General features: G+C 37.2%; 2 protein-coding genes and 1 long non-coding RNA gene across 3 annotated transcripts; 1 reads left to right on the forward strand and 2 right to left on the reverse strand.

Moving 5' to 3' along the window:
- Positions 1 to 8,528: 8,528 nt before the first annotated feature.
- Positions 8,529 to 12,887, forward strand: LOC145797193 (uncharacterized). Its single transcript, XR_014338412.1, has 2 exons — positions 8,529 to 8,671; positions 12,496 to 12,887. It is a non-coding gene; the product is annotated as an uncharacterized LOC145797193 (long non-coding RNA).
- On the reverse strand, positions 9,530 to 12,149 carry LOC114291202 (uncharacterized). The gene is made up of 3 exons (XM_028235252.2): positions 10,751 to 12,149; positions 10,412 to 10,637; positions 9,530 to 10,237 (listed from the first exon to the last, which is right to left on the reverse strand). Exons 1-3 carry the CDS (start codon positions 11,021 to 11,023, stop codon positions 9,822 to 9,824), a joined length of 915 nt encoding a protein of 304 aa, XP_028091053.2. The 5' UTR covers positions 11,024 to 12,149; the 3' UTR covers positions 9,530 to 9,821.
- A 2,855-nt stretch (positions 12,888 to 15,742) lies between the features above and the next one.
- On the reverse strand, positions 15,743 to 17,725 carry LOC114291201 (uncharacterized). The gene is made up of 3 exons (XM_028235251.2): positions 17,265 to 17,725; positions 16,939 to 17,164; positions 15,743 to 16,336 (listed from the first exon to the last, which is right to left on the reverse strand). The coding sequence occupies exons 1-3, from the start codon at positions 17,535 to 17,537 to the stop codon at positions 15,891 to 15,893; spliced, it is 945 nt and encodes a 314-aa protein (XP_028091052.2). The 5' UTR covers positions 17,538 to 17,725; the 3' UTR covers positions 15,743 to 15,890.
- Positions 17,726 to 18,094: the final 369 nt, after the last annotated feature.

Genomic DNA, 18,094 nt, shown 5'->3' on the forward strand with positions numbered 1-18,094 from the left:
AGCCCTTAGATTATAGCCGATTTGACTTCGGCCGGATGTCTTCAAATATCTTGGCCTTCCTCAATATATCATTATTCAGCCCCCACACTAGCACTCTAGTAATTTTTACATATATATAGTACGATTAATTATATTTGCATATCAATAATGATGGATATTGCCTTTATATTGAGATTTTTTCACAAAATTATCCTACATAAAAATATAATTCGTTATAGTCACTTTATTTTCAATAAAACAATCACTATTATTTTCATAAGTTTAAAAAGGCCTTTGATATTTTATTCTAAATATTATTTTTGTTTAAAATTTTATTTATATACATAAAAAAAAAAAATCCAGCGGGAGCCATGACCCCCTAGTCCCCATGTGGCTCTGTCACTGGTCCCATGCGAGTTTTACATCCATATGAAACATTTGATAAAATTTTTAGTAAAATTTTCAAGACCTCTAACATTTTTGCTAAACTAAAAATAGTGAAAGAGTTTTGGATCAGATAGACACCAAGTCAGCTTAGCTCAATAATATCTTATGAAGTTGTCAATGTCATCAACATCTTCCTAACAATAAACTATACATTTACTTATCATTTAACTATTTTATTCATACATATTTGTAATAATGGGTTAATGCCGAAATTTTAAATTGACATATAAACTAATAACAATATATGATGATTATAGTATTAGTCTCGACTATACTTAGAATTGTGTTTTAAAATGTTTAAAGATTATGTGGGGATATATTTTCTGAGTACCAACACGTGGCAAGGTGATGCCGACGTGTCAGCCGAGGTGCTACGTGTCCTGGTCGTGACGCCGAGGTGATCTCGGCAAGGCCGAGGTTATCTCCGAAGATATCGGAATCCGAGATAAGTGGATAAGGGATAAGAGTCCTAGAATGAAAAGGGAACTCAACCTGGATGAGGGATAAGAGTCCTAGAATGAGAGAAGACTTCAGTTTGTATTAAGATAAGACTCTTAGAGAGTTTATCCTAATCTTACTGGGAGTCCAAGATTAGCAGTAATCCTGAGTCCATAGAAGTTAGGCTTCTATTGGGACTAGGTTTATGTTGGCTATAAAAGAGAGGCACCTCCATGGGTCTAAGGTATGCTTTTTAGGCTCAAGCTTGTGAGTTGAATAATTGATTATCTTTGAGAGATATACTGACTTGATCGTTGGAGTGCCCCCGAGTGGACGAACCACCGCGGGATTCTTATATTTCTGTTGTAGGTCAGTCAGGCGCCATCTATTCTGCCAGTGCTCTCCAGCTGAATTACTGAGTTGGCAGTGTGGTCAGAAAATTTCCCATACAATTTGGCGCCGTCTGTGGGAAAGAAAGAAGAATAGATGGCCAATGACGGACAGAAGGATCAGACTTGAGACAACGCTCCTGCTGGGAATGGGAGATCTATCAACCTCGATGTTGAAAGGGACAATAACAACACAGAAACTCGTGACCAGAGTCACGGAGTAAAAGACACCGGCCAGGAAGGTGACGGACCAAAGACAATAGATCGAAGCGGATACTACAACGAAGATGACCTCCATGTATGGAAGGATAGATACCTGCGGAGGAACGAAGACCCTTCCAGAAGGGATGCAAAGACAGGGGGCGTGAGCGCTCCTAAGGAGATAACATTCAAGTATAGAAGAACTCATCCTGAGTAAGCAGATCCCGGATTCTAGATCCTGGATCCCGAATCCGAGAAGACATGATCTCAGCCTAGACAAGTAGGCCCGAGAAGACGAGAACTCAACCTAAGTGAGCAGATCCCGGATTCCAAATTCCGGATCCTAGAAGACATGATCTCCACCTAGATGAGTAGGTTCGAGAAGAGAAGAGCTCAACCTAAGTGAGTAGATCTAAGATTCTAGCAGACAAGATCTCGGCACTTAAGTCCGAAAAGAGAAGAGCTCAGTGAGCAAATCTCAAATCCCAGAAGATAAAAAAGAAAACACACAAGGTTGGACTGCAGTTAGCCAGGTTGAAAACCTTTTATAAGGTTCGCAAAGGAATATGTGGAAGCCATGTAGGGGGCACAGAGAAGAAGAATATGTTTACCACTTGTTAAAATTTGTAGCAATTTACAAGTTGGTTAAACCGAGATGATGTTTACCACTTGTTGAAATTTGTAGCAATTTACAAGTTGGTTAAACCGATATGATGTTTACCACTTGTTGAAATTTGTAACAATTTACAAGTTGGTTACACCGAGATGATGTTTACCACTTGTTGAAAGTTGTAGCAATTTACAAGTTGGTTAAACCGATATGATGTTTACCACTTGTTGAAATTTGTAGCAATTTACAAGTTGATTAAACCGAGATGATGTTTACCACTTGTTGAAATTCTGTGTGAATTTACAAGTTGAAGTTAAACCGAGATGATATTTAACACTTGTTGAAATTCTGTGTGAATTTACAAGTTAAAGTTAAACCGAGGTCATATTTAACACTTGTTGAAATTCTGTGTGAATTTACAAGTTGAAGTTAAACCGAGATGATATTTAACACTTGTTGAAATTCTGTGTGAATTTACAAGTTGAAGTTAAACCGAGATGATATTTAAACACTTGTTGAAATTTTGTGTGAATTTACAAGTTGAAGTTAAACCGAGATGATGTTTAACACTTGTTGAAATTCTGTGTGAATTTACAAGTTGAAGTTAAATCGAGATGATGTTTAACACTTGTTGAAATTCTGTGTGAATTTACAAGTTGAAGTTAAATCGAGATGATGTTTAACACTTGTTGAAATTCTGTGTGAATTTACAAGTTGAAGTTAAACCGATGTGATATTTAAACACTTGTTGAAATTCTGTGTGAATTTACAAGTTGAAGTTAAACCGAGATGATGTTTAACACTTGTTGAAATTCTGTGTGAATTTACAAGTTGAAGTTAAACCGAGGTCATGTTTAACACTTGTTGAAATTCGGTGTGAATTTACAAGTTGAAGTTAAACCGATGTGATGTTTAACATCTGTTGAAATTATGTGTGAATTTACAAGTTGAAGTTAAACCGAGATGATGTTTAACACTTGTTGAAATTCTGTGTGAATTTACAAGTTGAAGTTAAACCGAGGTCATGTTTAACACTTGTTGAAATTCTGTGTGAATTTACAAGTTGAAGTTAAACCGATGTGATATTTAACACTTGTTGAAATGTTGTGTGAATTTACAAGTTGAAGTTAAACCGATGTGATATTTAACACTTGTTGAAATGCTGTGTGAATTTACAAGTTGAAGTTAAACCGAGGTCGTATCGGAAGAAGATTGGTTTAAACACTTGTTGAAATTCTGTGTGAATTTACAAGTTATAATTAAACCGAGATTATGATAAAGGAAGATAGTTTAACACTTGTTGAAATTTTAAGAAAAATTTACAAGCTGAAGTTAAGCCGAGGTTATGATAAAGGATGATGGTTAAACACTTGTTGAAATTTTTGAGAAAAATTTACAAGTTCAAGCAATATCTGCGTACTTGCCGAGACTACCAGGCTGTCAAAACTTGAAATATGGAAAACTGAAGTCTTGATAGAAGACATTGAGAAAGTGGCAAGTCCTAAGCAACACTTGTGAAAATATTTGTTACAATATTTTCAAGTGTTAGGACAAGGCCGAGATGGGCAAGATTAGAAGTTGTGACAGAAGTATTTTACCCGAAGAGATTGCACAGTCAAGGTGTACTTTGAAGACATGCAAATTATTCTAAGTATAAAATCATATAAGAGTAGAAAAAAGAAGACATACATTCAAAGAAGAAATCAGAGAAATGCATTTAAAGAAGAAAGAAGGCACTTCGGCCTGAATATTGAAAAATAAATTATTCAGACTACAAAAATGGCACGTCGGTCGGATTAAAAGCATACAAAGACAGACAAAGTACAAGGTACAAGGCACAATGAGTAAAAGAAGGAAACAAAACTACTCGGCATCAATGGCAGGATATAGAAGACAGTTGGGAAGACTTCTCAGCAGCCTTCTCGGCCTCGAGCTCAGCATCGATCTCTCGAAGAGTTTGATCAAGGCTATTCTCGGCGATTGGCACCTCAGAGTTTGAAAGCAAGGATTGAAAGCAAGAATCTGGAAAAAGACACAGAAAACAGAAACAAGAATGTAATTCGTAATCAAGAATGGTGATGAAGCTATCAGGAAATCAAGACAAAAAGATTGCACAAGTGTGTCAAGCCAAGAACAGTGGCAGAAATCAACAGATGTGTGAACAGTGTGTATTCAAGAAGATGATTTGAAAACAACGGGTAAAACAGCAATGGTGATTAACAATGAAGCAAAGCTTCTTGGAAAACAACAAGAAATAAAACCAGGAGGAACAGTAGCTAACTAGAAAGAGGGAAATCGGAATGAGAATTGTCGAAGTCTGACGACAATGACAGAATGACGTAAGCTTCACCGGAGGAAAGGAACGAAGACAGTTGCAGAAGCTTGAAAGCTTTGAACAATGACGGATTTAAGCAAAAGAGCTAGAAAAAGAAAAAGTCAGAGGATTGAATGAAAAAAGAGAAAAATAGTCAAGAAGACGACAAAGTTCAAGAATAAAGCCAAGTGCACAGGCACTAAGTAAGTATGTGAAGAACAAAAAAGTAATGACCCACACACGATGCTAGCAGCAGAAAACGGATATGACAAGAACAGTGCCAGGCATTCAAACAATTCAAAACTTGAAGACAGACGAAAGTAGAAGGCAACAGATGGCAAGTAAACAGATTCAGAAGAGTTATGAAAGATTGAGCTTAATAGCAAGTAAAGAGTTTATGAACCTACAAAGTGAAATGAACGCCGATATGAAAATTGCAGGAGTCAAATAGATGATTGGAAATCGGGAACTCACCAGAGAGTGTGAGTGGAGCAGTTACAAAGCTCTTGGAATTTATGAATTAATGGAACCAGAACCTCGGTTAGGAGGTGCGATTTCAAGCAGATTGGAAAGCATGAAACTTGATTCTTGACACCAGTGGACAGTAAAGTCCAGGGAACTTTGAGGTCGGCGAGTTTGATCTCGGACAGAGGGGCACAGATGAACGAACAATGTAGGTTCCATCACCTCAGAATGCCAACGTAATAGAACCTAGGGGCAGTTGTGGGGATATATTTTCTGAGTACCAATACGTGGCAAGGTGACGTCGACGTGTCAGCCGAGGTGCCACGTGTCCTGGTCGTGATGCCGAGGTGATCTCGGCAAGGCCGAGGTTATCTCCGAAGATATCGGAATCTGAGATAAGTGGATAAGGGACAAGAGTCCTAGAATGAAAAGGGAACTCAACCTGGATGAGGGACAAGAGTCCTAGAATGAGAGAAGACTTCAGTTTGTATTAAGATAAGACTCTTAGAGAGTTTATCCTAATCTTACTGGGAGTCCAAGATTAGCAGTAATCCTGAGTCCATAGAAGTTAGGCTTCTATTGGGACTAGGTTTATGTTGGCTATAAAAGAGAGGCACCCTCATGGGTCTAAGGTATACTTTTTAGGCTCAAGCTTGTGAGTTGAATAATTGATTATCTTTGAGAGATATACTGACTTGATCGTCGGAGTGCCCCCGGATGGACGAATCACCGCGGGATTCTTATATTTCTGTTGCAGGTCAGTCAGGTGTCATCTATTCTGCCAGTGCTCTCTAGCTAAATTACTGAGTTGGCAGTGTGGTCGAAAAATTTTCCATACAGATTATATGATTAAAATATGATCATGAATACAATTCATTACAATTCACGAATCACCTGATACTGATGTTTGAGCTTACCAATACAAGTAGGAACTCTTCTCCATCCAAAAACCAAATGTGATGATAATACATTTTATTTTTTTGATATCTTCATTCTTTAGGCACATTAGCAAATTTTACTACAACTCGTTACAAGAAATAGTAATTTTCTTAAAAAGATTACTGCATAGGGGATTGAGTATCTCACAGAAAAAAAATTCAAAAAAACTCTATTTTAAAGTAATGAGAATTAATTGTAGTCTCTAGCAAATATTAATCTTCCAATTTTTCAGTTACGAGAGTCACAAAAAATTAATTGGGAAAGCCTGAATTATTTATGGTGATTACATTGATTAGATTGCAATAATTTATTTTCCTGATCACCCTCTTTTCTACCAAATAATTCTTATTTTACATAGTTTTGTATGCCCCTTGAAATTTTAAAATGCATTAGAATTTCTTCCCATCGTTATTCCACCTGTAGGTCAATTGACAGATTTTACTTATATCAATCCTAAAAATACAATAATAATAAATAAAATCTTGTAACTTAGTAACCTAAATTCTCACTCCCAATAACCTGACTCAAATCTTAACGTTATGTTTGGTTGAGATATTTAAGAAAAAGAAATAGAAGTCTCAAATTTTCTACTAAATAAATGACTAAATATCTCACATGTTTATGGGTGTGGACCTTACATTCATGTGAATACTTGATCATTTATTTGATAGAAAATTTAATATCTCTGACATTACCAAAAAAAAAGATAAAATATAAATAAAATAGATTAATGTTATGAATTGTAAATGTTTTACATACTAAGGGTGTGTTTGGTAACGTTTACGTTTTCAGTTTATATTTACAAAAATTTTATAAACTAGTTTTGTTTATTTTTTGTTTATTTTTAGAAAAACATAAACTACAAACGCGTTTGGTAATTGACAAAATGTTTAAAAAAAATTTAAAATATAAAAAAGAGTAAGAAATGGCAAGTGGTGGCAAGTAGCGGCGGAAGACGGTGGTGGAAAGTGGTGACGGTGGGTGGTGGGTAGTTGGTGGCGGTGGGTGGTAGTGGTGCTGGTGGTTGGTGGGTGGGTGGGTGGGTGACGGTGACGGGTGGTAGCGAGTGGGTGGTGGTGGTGGTGGCGGCGGGAGGTTGGGGGTGGTGGTGGCAGGTGGGTGGCGAATGGCCGATGGCGGGTGGTGGGGGGTGGTAGCGGGTGGGTGGTGGTGGTGGTGGTAGTGGGTGGGTGGGTGACGGTGGCGGGTGGTGGGTGGTAGCGAGTGGTTGGTGGTGGTGGCAAATGGGTGGCGACAAATGGTTAGCGGGTGGTAGCGAATGGATGGTGGTGGTGGTGGCGACGACGGGAGGTTGGTGGTGGTGGTGGCAGGTGGGTGGCGGATGGCGGCTGGTGGGGGGTGGTAGCGGGTGGGTGGTGGTGATGGTGGGTGGATGGGTGGGTGACGGTGGCGGGTGGTGGGTGGTAGCGAGTGGGTGGTGGTGGTGATGGTGACGGGTGGTTGGTGGTGGTGCCAAGTGGGTGACGGGTAGGTGGTGGGTGGGTGGGTGGATGACGGTGGCGGGTGGTGGGTGGTAGTGAGTGGGTGGTGATGGTGGTGGTGGCAAGTAGGTGGCGGATGGCGGGTGGGTGGTGGTGGTGGGTGGGTGGGTGATGGTGGCGGGTGGTGGGTGGTAGCGAGTGGGTGGTGGTGGTGGTGGTGGTTGGTGGCGGCGGCAGGTAGGTGGTAGATGGCGAGTGGTGGCGGGTGGGTGGGTGACGGTGGCAGGTGGTAGGTGGTAGCAAGTGGGTGGTTGTGGCAGTGGTGGTAACAGGTGGTGGGTGGTGGTGGCAAGTAGGTGGTGGATGGTGGGTGGCGGGTGGGTGGTGGTGGCGGGTAGGTGGCGAGTGGTGGTGGTGGGTGGGTGGGTGACGGTGGCGGGTGGTGGGTGGTAGTGAGTGGGTGGTGATGGTGGTGGTGGCAGGTGGTAGTGGTAGGTGGGTGGCGGGTGGGTGGTGGTGGTGGGTAGGTGGGTGACGGTGGCGGGTGGTGGATGGTGGTGATTGTTGGTGGTTGTGGCAGGTGGGTAGCGGATGGCGGGTGGTGGCGGGTGGGTGGTGGGTGGGTGGGTGACGGTGGCAGGTGGTAGCAAGTGGGTGGTTGTGGCAGTGGTGGTGGTAGGTGGTGGGTAGTGGTGGCAAGTGGGTAGTGGATGGCGGGTGACGGGTGGTGGTGGTGGTAGTAGTGGGTGGGTGGGTGACGGTGGCGGGTGGTAGGTGGTAGCGAGTGGGTGGTGGGTGGTGATGGCAGGTGGGTGGCAGGTGGGTGGTGGGTGATGATGGCAGCGGCGGCGGCGGCAAGGGATGGGTGGTGGCAGCGAGTGGGTGACAGGTGGGTGGTGGCTGGTGGTGGTGGGTGGTGGCTAGTGGTGACAGGTGGGTGGTGGGTGGTGAGTGGTGGTGGCAGGTGGTGGTGGTGGGTGGTGGGCGGTGGTGCCGGAAGACAGTGGTAGAAAATGGTAGCGGGTGGTGGCTAGTATTGGATGATAAAAAAAAAAAAAACTCAAAACTCAAAACGGAAACACATTTTTTGTGTTTTCATTTTTTGGTCAAATTTATAAACTGAGACCATTGATTTATAAATCAAAAATTTTACCAAACAAGTTTTTATTTGAATTTTTTAAATTTTTATAAATATAAACAAAAAACTGAAAACGTAAGTGTTACCAAACGGCACCTAAATGTCTCACCTAATTGAACTCACATCATTTGAGTGTCCCACCTATATCAAACATTTAATATAACATAAGAATATTACTACATTTTCTCTAATTTCACTTTTTTTTTGCTAACAGTGAACCAGGGAGAAGTCTGGTGTTAGCGTTGATGGTCGAAGGAAACGGAGGTGTGCGACGGCGTAGTGGATAGCGGCGGAAGTGCGGCGACAGAGGTGTATTCTCACTCTCTATGGTTTCACTGTTTCGTTTTCTTTCTCTCTGCAATCCTTCACTTTACTTTTTTTTTTTTTTTTTGGTTGTGGGTTTAAGGTTTTAGGATTGAGGATTGAGGTGGAAAAGGGATGAGGTTTGGAGGACTGATGTGGGGGTAGGGTGGGCGTGACAATGGAGGCCTGGGTGTGGTTATTTATATGCATCAGATGTTTGAGATAATGCCTGAGAGATGGGTTGTTGGTTATTTAACTTGATATGCATCTCAAGTATTTGAGATAATGCCTGAGAGATGGCACATACAGAACCTAATTTGAAAGATTGCTTTCACTCCCTCTATGATGCATTCAATGGTCAACATAATAGGTATAGTTATAGTTGCACCCAAAAAAATAAAAATAAATAGTTAATAGTGTTGGTGGTTGGTGACAGTGCTGTAATGATGGGGGAGTTGGGTGGGGATAGAAGATAAGGGAAGGAATTGTGAGAAAATTTATCAACACATAAAAGAAAACCCAAAATTTATCATCTTGACCTTAGATTGTATGTTCTGAATATAATTTTCTAATTTCTGTTTCTGTGTATTTATCTAGACATGCTCTTAACAACATCTTGATATTGTATGAATTTTTTATTTATTACCTCATTCATTGATGACACTGAATTTTAACACTCTACAATTATTATTTTGGTTGTCTTGAAATCTTGATTTCTACTTCTACAATGTTGGATGACTTGATTGTTGAACTATTCTATGTTTATATTCGTTATTGTTTCATTTCAAAATTTGATGGTTTTAAATATTACAAGTGATGATTTCCCTTGGTTTGATGTTCCCTTATCAAATATTAAAACATAGATTTACATGATTCAATGCTGTACGTAGTCTTTTGTTTCTTTTTCTTTTTCTTTTTTGAACTGAATACTGTACATTATCTCGATTATATCCTTGGCCTCTTTACTTCAAGCTCACCCACAAACGCCAAAATTCCAAAAGTACAACTCAAACTTGAAGAGAGCTAGCACATGTTTGCAAGAGGATAGCCGTGAATCTAAGCCCCAACGGCTCAAGCAATCAAAGTGCAACATCATAAGACAAAACTTATTAACAGAGAGACAAAACTTGTTTTTCATCACAGCGATCACACAACTTCAATTAACTGCTGTACATTTCAAAACAGGCAAGTTCTCTATCAAGTTGAAGGTTAGCATGGAGGCCCTAGGCTTAGGCAATTGGCCTGAAAATCCACCTGATAGGATTAGTGGTACTGTTCTCTCGCACTCGCCGAACCACTTAGCCTGCATGTATTTGTGCTTCCTCCATGGACCCATGTGCATCTTTTTATCCTTCATGCACTTCTTGGCTGCTGAACACAATATCTTAATTAGGGCCTGTAACCTCTCAGGCTTACCGACAAACACTTCAGGCAACCGAAAAATTAATCGGTTGTATTCCTCATTAGCTTTGGCCATTTCAAACTCGGCCCTAAAATTCAACTCGATAACAACTCTTAGTTCCTTTTTCTTTGAGTTAGAGTTGTCCAATACTTCCAAATATGTGTGCTCCCCTGAAAAATAATGTACAAACTATTTAGTAACACAATATATGAAACTATTTAGTAACACAATATATGATTAATTAGCACGTAGGGGTATGGAAAGAGAACAGTATATAACCTTCAAAATAATTATACGGTTAACATATAAGTGATCATTAAGGTGGGAGGAACATTGTTATGTACCTTTGGGGATATCTGGTGAGCTCCTCCACTTAGATTTGCAAATGGCACAGTTGTAGCCGACCTTTCGAAGGCGGTCGGAAATTTCTCTTTGTAGGCAATTTTGACAACTCTCGGTCGTCGGTCTTCGACAAGTGCAAGCAATACCGCCCAAACTTAATTCCCTCATAGCTTCTTTTGTGGCGTTCCTGATTTTTGTTTCAATTGAAGTTGTCCTACACAAGGCTTCCTGCAAAAAAATGGATCATATGTTAATTCAATATTTGACAACTTTATATGTCCTGATGAACAAGTAATTTGCATACCAAAAGTACCCTTTTCCAGGCATGAAAAATTAATTACCTGGAGAAGTTGGCCCTTAGATTCCCAAAAAGCCTTGTCCTCCTCAACACTATTGACATTATTATCCACCGACTCGTCATCGACATCCATATCATCTAGGCTGCCACCATAATTACTGCTATTGCAGGAATTGCAAGAGCTATCCGAGGACACATCACCCTCTTCTAAAAACCCGAAAATCAGATCAACCACACTTTCTTGTCTGCCACAATATTTAACAGCCTCATCAGAATTCAGGCGATTAATGGGGATTTTCACGGTTGCTCTAGCCATGGACTCTGCTATCGTTAGACCTTTATCCACCTCTGTTTTTTTGGAGAGTCAATAGTCGATGGCTAACATATTTATATTAAGACTGGAGGACCAACAAGTTTCCGCAATCATGGCAAGTGGTTTTTCTGGCGTGGCATAAGATTATTAAACTAAAAATAGTAAAAAGGTTGGGTTACAGACTGGACAGGTAGATACCAAGTCAGCTTTTTTTTTTTGGGTAAGTATACCAAGTCAGCTTAGCCAATCATATCTGCTCTAGAATTTGTTCTGGATATGCTTGGAAGACACTCGGGACCGATAGTGTATTTTAACATGTTTAAAGTTGGTAGGATTGAATTTAAAAATTAAAAATTTATTAAAAAATGTGATGACTAGTAATTACGCGTATCCACAACAACTCATTGCAATCAATTGCCACATGGCACTGATGTTTGGGCTTGTGAATGCAAGTAGGACCTCCACTTCTATTCCAAAAACCAAATGTGATAATAATGAGTTTGGACAAACCAATGGATTAAATCAATAAATTATGGAGATTGTGTTTTTCTTTTTGGGGGATTTAGGAGTTATCACTTTTTTATGGGATTTTAGTTGTAATTTATTACAAATAATGATAAATTTATTACAAAGAATAGTAGAAAGTGAGAAGGCAGAAAGAACTCATAAGTATTCGAGTATAAGTTATAGAATAATGCTATATACTAATTAATGTACACAATAGTGTACTAACAAATGATATGACATCATTTTTATGATTTTGGATTTTTATAACTTATATAATAAATGTGACTAATAATAATATCATAACACTAGTTGGTACACTAATGTGTACACTAATTGGTGCATGTAACACCACCGTAAGTTATAATAGTGTCATCATGTGATACTACTACGGGAAAGCTCAAAATTGTGGTATTGATGAATTACATAATGGAAAATACTATCTATACATAAAATTTATATAAAAAAATATCACGAAAATGATGTGATAATTCTATTTTGGTAAACAAATGTCTCTTTGTGAGTGTTTTGTTTTAAAGTGAATAATTTATATTAAATCATATCATTATTTATGAATTATATAATTGTATTTTAGTCGCATCTATAAATAATTCTACAGTACATACTAAGGGGTGTTTTGGGAAGTTGGTAAAAAGCTGACTTTTTGGCTTTTTGGCTTTTTTAGTGGCTTTTTTGGCAAAAAGTTGGGTTGTTTTGGGTAAAAAAGTTGGTTTTTTTTGCTAAAAAAAGCTAAAAAGCCAACTTTTTGGCTCTTTACCATTGTTCCCAAAAGAGCCCCTAAGTGATAAAGGCTGCAATGTTATCATGCCAACTATGCAGTGACTCGGACTTATTCATAGTTTTTTTTCCCATTTAGCTAAAGCTAACTTTGGGGTTTGTCCTCTTTTTTTTTTTTTTTTTTTTTTTTTTTTTTTTTTTTTTTTTTTTTTTTTTTTGGGGATATTCAACAGGAATACCAAAGTGACAATGTTTGAGCAAGAAGGAAAAACCTAACCAATTCAAAGGTAACTGAAATTCATGTTGAGCAAAGAATGACGTCTTTTCTCTTTTTTTTTACTTCAACTTGTGATCTTTCAAAATAACCATTGGCATTAACCCTTTGTGTTTTTTTATCATCATGAGAGAGGGTTTTTTTTTTTTTCTTTTTCAAGAGGGGGGTGTTCAGTATTATTTGCATAAATCTACAAATGAGGATAAGAATTGTTTCCTATTCTATTTAAACAGAAAATAGAATATTAGCAGCATAGCCCGACTTTTTCAATTTTTAATTGTATCAAATAACAACTTAATAAGGGATATGTATATCTCAGCTGATTTATATATCTTTGGAGGGTGATTTAGCCAAGTTGATGCCAATATTCCACATAGATATGATGACAAGATCTTAATCTCGGAATAGATTATGGACTAATAATAAACTAACTTATCCTTATTAAAACAGCACCACAAACAAATGTTTGGGTTTACCACTACGAAAAATTTATTGGATGACACATTGATTCCATGAAAGGAGATAAGAAAATTATATTTTTGAACTTTTTCTCAATTGCATGTATTAATTTCAAAATCATTTGATAATGTACCCCCACCAATACCCACTTTTCACTTTTCACCTTTCACTTCCTTTTTTTTTTTTCAAAAAAAAAAAAAAGAACTCTTCCCACTCCTTTGCTAAAAGTACATTTGAATAATGGTTTTGCATAAACTGGTATTTTTGTGCTTATTTTGCACTATTTCAAATTTTGTAAAACAGTAAAAAGAGAAAAAGAAAAGTGAAAGTAGGGGTTAGTGGTATAATCCAATCAAATGATGTTTGAAATGAATGCATAGAATTGACATAAGGAAAATGTCTCGTAGGTGTATCTCCTTTCATGGAATTCAATGTGTGATCCAATAACTCTTTCCTTGCAAATCCCAACTTATGTTTGTTGTGTAGTTTTTTTTTTTTTTAGGATAATTTTATATTATTAGGGAATTGCAAATCAATGAGAATAAATAAAAATAATTGTAAAAATATAAATATTTTTTAGAAATGTTTGGGACCCTCTTTTTTGGGAGTTCCATGACCTCAAATTTGATTTTGGCTCTTGATGTGTGTATGAGATTCACGCATAGATGTGTAGGTCATATATTATGAGTGGTTGGGATGAGAGTGGGGTTTGTAAGGGTCATGTATGTGTGGGGGTCTCTATCACAATTGAATATTTTTTGTGCTTTGATAAAAATAAGGAGAAATTACAAATTGGATGTACTTCCAAATATATAATTACATACACATGAAAAAGTTTATATTCTTAATAATTAAAGTTTGTAAAGTTTATCATTAATCTGAATTTTTTTTTTTCAAAATATACACTGATTTGTTATTCTCCTTACAAATAAAGATTACACAGTCCGAATGCATCTTATATCGTCATTTTTAAAAAAAATTATTTTTTCTTATTTCCACAAATTTATAAATTTTCTTTTATTATTGGTTGATGATCTGTTTAATTTTGAGTTTAAGATCTTGTGATGTCTAGTTGGGGCTAAGTGGCCCCTGCAAAAATTGTGGTTGAGATGTCCCTAAATAAAGTCCCTAGGTATAAGGAGCCATACAATAAGTTTGTGGTTTTGGATTCTCCAAATATATATTAAAGGAAAATTCTAATTCTATATAAAATTCATACAAAAAAATAATAAGAATGATGTGGTAATGCCATGAAAAAACAACGCTCAGTTAGTACATATTAATGTATGTTTGAAAGAGAAAATATTAGGTAAGCACATAACTTTTGGTATAGTACACAATGGTTGTCCCGTAACTTAAACCCATAACCTTCAAGGTTATCAGGTCAAGATTTTACCATTGAACTAATAGTCATCCTAATAATGTCATAATTATAAATAAATTCATCACAATAAGTCATATCATTATGTATGAATTTGTTGTTGCTCTATAAATAATGATGAAAAAACACAGGTTTATTTTGAAAGATCAAAATTTTGAAAAACAAAAAACAGATTTTTGTTTCTTGCTCAATATGAATTTCAATTGGCAAAAAGTAATGTTTTATTTATAAATGAGTAAAACATTACAGAGAAAAGTGAGAGGAGAAAAACAGTTGGCAAGAAACCAGCTATTAGGAGCCTCTCCTACAAATTACAAAAACAGAGTCGTTCCATTAGTTTGGTTTTCATCATCTTTAATTTTAAAGATGATGAAACAGTTAAACAAGGTAATTGAAAATGGCCCTTTAGCACTTTGGTGGAAAGCTTTTGATAATTAAAAACTTGTTTTTGAAAGTCCAATTAAAGAAGCAAGAGTTCACTAGTGTCTAAATTTGAATAAATTTATATAAGCTATGGATGATAAAGAGTTTTGAATTTTGTTGCTAGCAATATATGCTGGCCTTTGTACACAATCAGCTACAGAATCTAGGACTAAGCTCACTTTTTCTTGGATTTGTGTTACAATCCAAGATTAGTATGATATTTCCCAAATCCTTTAATCTTGTCTTGAGATATGGTGAACCTTGCGAAATTAAGGTTGAAACTTTTCGGAAGCCCAAGAGATGTGAAAATGGATAGACTTTTGAACATTCCAAATTGCATGCCCCTCTTCTAATAACATACTACAAAGCAAGTTTGTAAGAAACAGGGTAGTGAGTGAATTCCCTTCAAATGAATAGGGTCCAGCCCAGGAGAATAGAAGCAAAAAAATGAGAGAATCGGTGTCCCAACCAAGAGAAGCGAAGAAAAAAGAAGGGGATCAAGAATGCAACCGGACAAGTAACTAACTGGCGTAAAAGAGATGAACAAATTGAGGCCAAATGTCTTGAAAGGTCGAACATGTTTTGCATTTTTTATTCTTCCATTTCCTTCTCGGATAAAGAGGATGAGGTTCAAGGCCCACTTGATTATAGGAAAAAGCTGTGGCATCTCGCCAATCCTTGCATCGGACCCAATAAACCTCCAAAATATTTAACCATCTGTGGTACCTAGGCTAGTACCACTATTCAAATTCGAATGACCAAGTCATTATTATCAAATTTCTCTCTTTCAGCATCTTCCCCAATAGACACAAACCTTTGAAATATCTCCAAAACAACAATCTCAATTAGACCTTGATTTTTTAACATTGAGATATCAACAAGTCTCAAAACAAAACCAACCACAACATTAGTACAAAAAATAATTATAACCGTACAAATGGAATTGTGGGCTCACCATTACAAAGACTCTTTCATTAAGATTACTCCACTTATTTTTGGGACATTCAAAAGCTCTTATCTCGCAAATATACAATGTAATATTCATAATCTGAAGGACAAAACTGATCTGAGTAGCAAAACTTTCTTCATCATCAAACAACTCTAATAGCAGCACTACAATGAAAACTAGGCATATTCTCTAGCAGATCAAAGGTAAGCATGGAGGCCCTCTGCTTTGGTGGCCGGTCTAAATGCTTAACTGGCATGATTGGTGCTAGTGTACTATTAGTACTATTGATTTGCTCGTGCTTGCCAAACCACTTAGATTGCATGTACTTATGCTTCCTCCAGGGAGCCATATGCATCTTTTTAGCTTCCATGCACTTCTTGGCTGCATAACACAATATCTTGATTAGGGCTCTTAACCTCTCGGCTTTCCCCACAAACACTTCGGGTAGCTGGTGGATTAAGTGGTTGTACTCTTCGCTAGCTCTCGCCATCTTGAATTCAGCCCTAAAATTCAGCTCAATGACCACCCTTATCGTCTCTCCTCTCTTTGAACTTGTATTGTCCATCACTTCCAAATAGGTATGCTCCCCTATAGAAAACCAAAAACAAAGTCCTCTGTAAAGACAGCAACAAGGGTATTTTGGTAATTTTATAAATTATTTATTATATTACATTGTGGGTGTTTGGGAGATGGGTTTTTATGTAAGTTTTTTTAGTTGTAGGATATTATTGAAGAAATTTTTTTTTGTGTTTGGGAAGATAATTGAATTTTTTTGTAGTTGGATGTGATGTTTGTGAAAAAAAAAATGAAATGATTATGGAGTTGGATGTGATATTTTGCTTGGATTTTTTTTTTTTTTTTTTTTTTTTTTTTTTTGATTTTGCAAAAACTGTGTCTTTTAATGAAAAAAATCAAAAAAAATCCAAAACAGCCAGACACCGCCATTACCCCGTCCTTGTTGAGTTGAGCATAGTGATCATGTTTGGGTAGTAGACTTTTTATTATCATTATAAATTGTCAAATTGTTTTTCTTTATTTTTCTGTAGATCTTCTCATAAAAAGTCACGAAAAAAAAAAAACAAAAAAAGCGCTAAAAACCCATTTCCAAAACACTCCCAAACTCATAATCTAAAATTTATCAAGAAAATCTCAAATAAATAAATAAATAAATTAACTAGATATCTATTTACCTGAGGGTATATCTGGAGAGCCCTTCCACTTGGACTTGCAAATGGTACAATTATGACCTGCAGTTCGAAGCCGATTCGAGATTTCATTTTGCACACAATTCCGGCAATTATCTGACACCGGTCTCCGACAAACGCAACCAACACCCTCCGAATTCAATTCCCTCAAAGCATCCTTCGTGGCTTGCCTAATTTTCGATTCAAGAGAGGTACTTCTACGCAATGTCGCCTGCAAATGAAAAAAAAAACCCAAATTTGTTAAAAATTTTACAAACATTTTTGAGGTTCATTTCATACCAAAATTACCCTTACGGAAGATGAAAATTTACCTGGAGAAGCTGCTCCTGAGACTCCCAAAAGGCCCTGTTGGTGTTGCCTTCACCATCGTAACAATTCTCATCTTCCTCGTCATCGTTTTCGACAAAGTCGTCAATGTCGAAGCTATTGCCGGAGTTGCACGAACTGTCCGGCGACTTTTCATTGTCCTCCAAAAACTCAAAAATCATGAGACCCGGGCTTTCGGATTCACCGGAGTACTTGTCGGACTCGCCTGAGTTCCGGCGAGTAATCGGAGCTTTGGAGGTGGTTTTTGTGTTACTCATTTTTGGAGTAATTTGAGCTTGGAGATAAAAAACCTACGAAGGTTTTTATTTATAGTGGAGGAGATTTGGATGAACAACTCGCCGCGTTTTGCCTATTGGTTGAGAGATTAGGACCCACACTTTTTTGTTTTAAAAAACGTTTTGTTTTCGCATTTTATGTTTTTGAGATAACTGGGATCCGCGTCAGCTACGCCAATGGTTTGAGGAATATAAGACAAGAATACTCGAAGAAGTTACCTGGGTTACATGGGTTTATCTTTATCCTAATAATTGGAGGGGGGTAGGGACCACATATTAAAATTTTAACTATTTCTGATTGATGCCAGTTGCACATTCGTTAATAGTGAAAAAAAAATATATGCGTTTAGTTTAAGTGCATCTTATTTAGATGTATTTAAAAAGTAAAAATTTCGTAAAAAAATATTTTAAAAAATTAATAAATACAAAAAAATGTATTGAACTCTTGTTTTTTTTTTTTTTTGTATTTTTGGTATTTAGTGAATTTTTAAAAGGTATTTTTTTCACAAAATTTTTACTTTTTAGATATATTTATGTTA

Source organism: Camellia sinensis, chromosome 8, assembly GCF_055761805.1.
Source record: "Camellia sinensis isolate YWXY chromosome 8, ASM5576180v1, whole genome shotgun sequence".
Classification (NCBI taxonomy): Eukaryota; Viridiplantae; Streptophyta; class Magnoliopsida; order Ericales; family Theaceae; genus Camellia; species Camellia sinensis.

Coding starts and splice junctions, on each gene's coding strand:
- LOC114291202 (XM_028235252.2), bottom strand. CDS start 11,023: ATGGCTAGAGCAACCGTGAAAATCCCCATTAATCGCCTGAATTCTGAT. Junction 10,638..10,750: donor CTAAGGGCCAACTTCTCCAG/GTAATTAATTTT, acceptor ATTTTTTTGCAG/GAAGCCTTGTGTAGGACAAC. Junction 10,238..10,411: donor CTCACCAGATATCCCCAAAG/GTACATAACAAT, acceptor ATTATTTTTCAG/GGGAGCACACATATTTGGAA.
- LOC114291201 (XM_028235251.2), bottom strand. CDS start 17,537: ATGAGTAACACAAAAACCACCTCCAAAGCTCCGATTACTCGCCGGAAC. Junction 17,165..17,264: donor CTCAGGAGCAGCTTCTCCAG/GTAAATTTTCAT, acceptor TTTCATTTGCAG/GCGACATTGCGTAGAAGTAC. Junction 16,337..16,938: donor CTCTCCAGATATACCCTCAG/GTAAATAGATAT, acceptor GGTTTTCTATAG/GGGAGCATACCTATTTGGAA.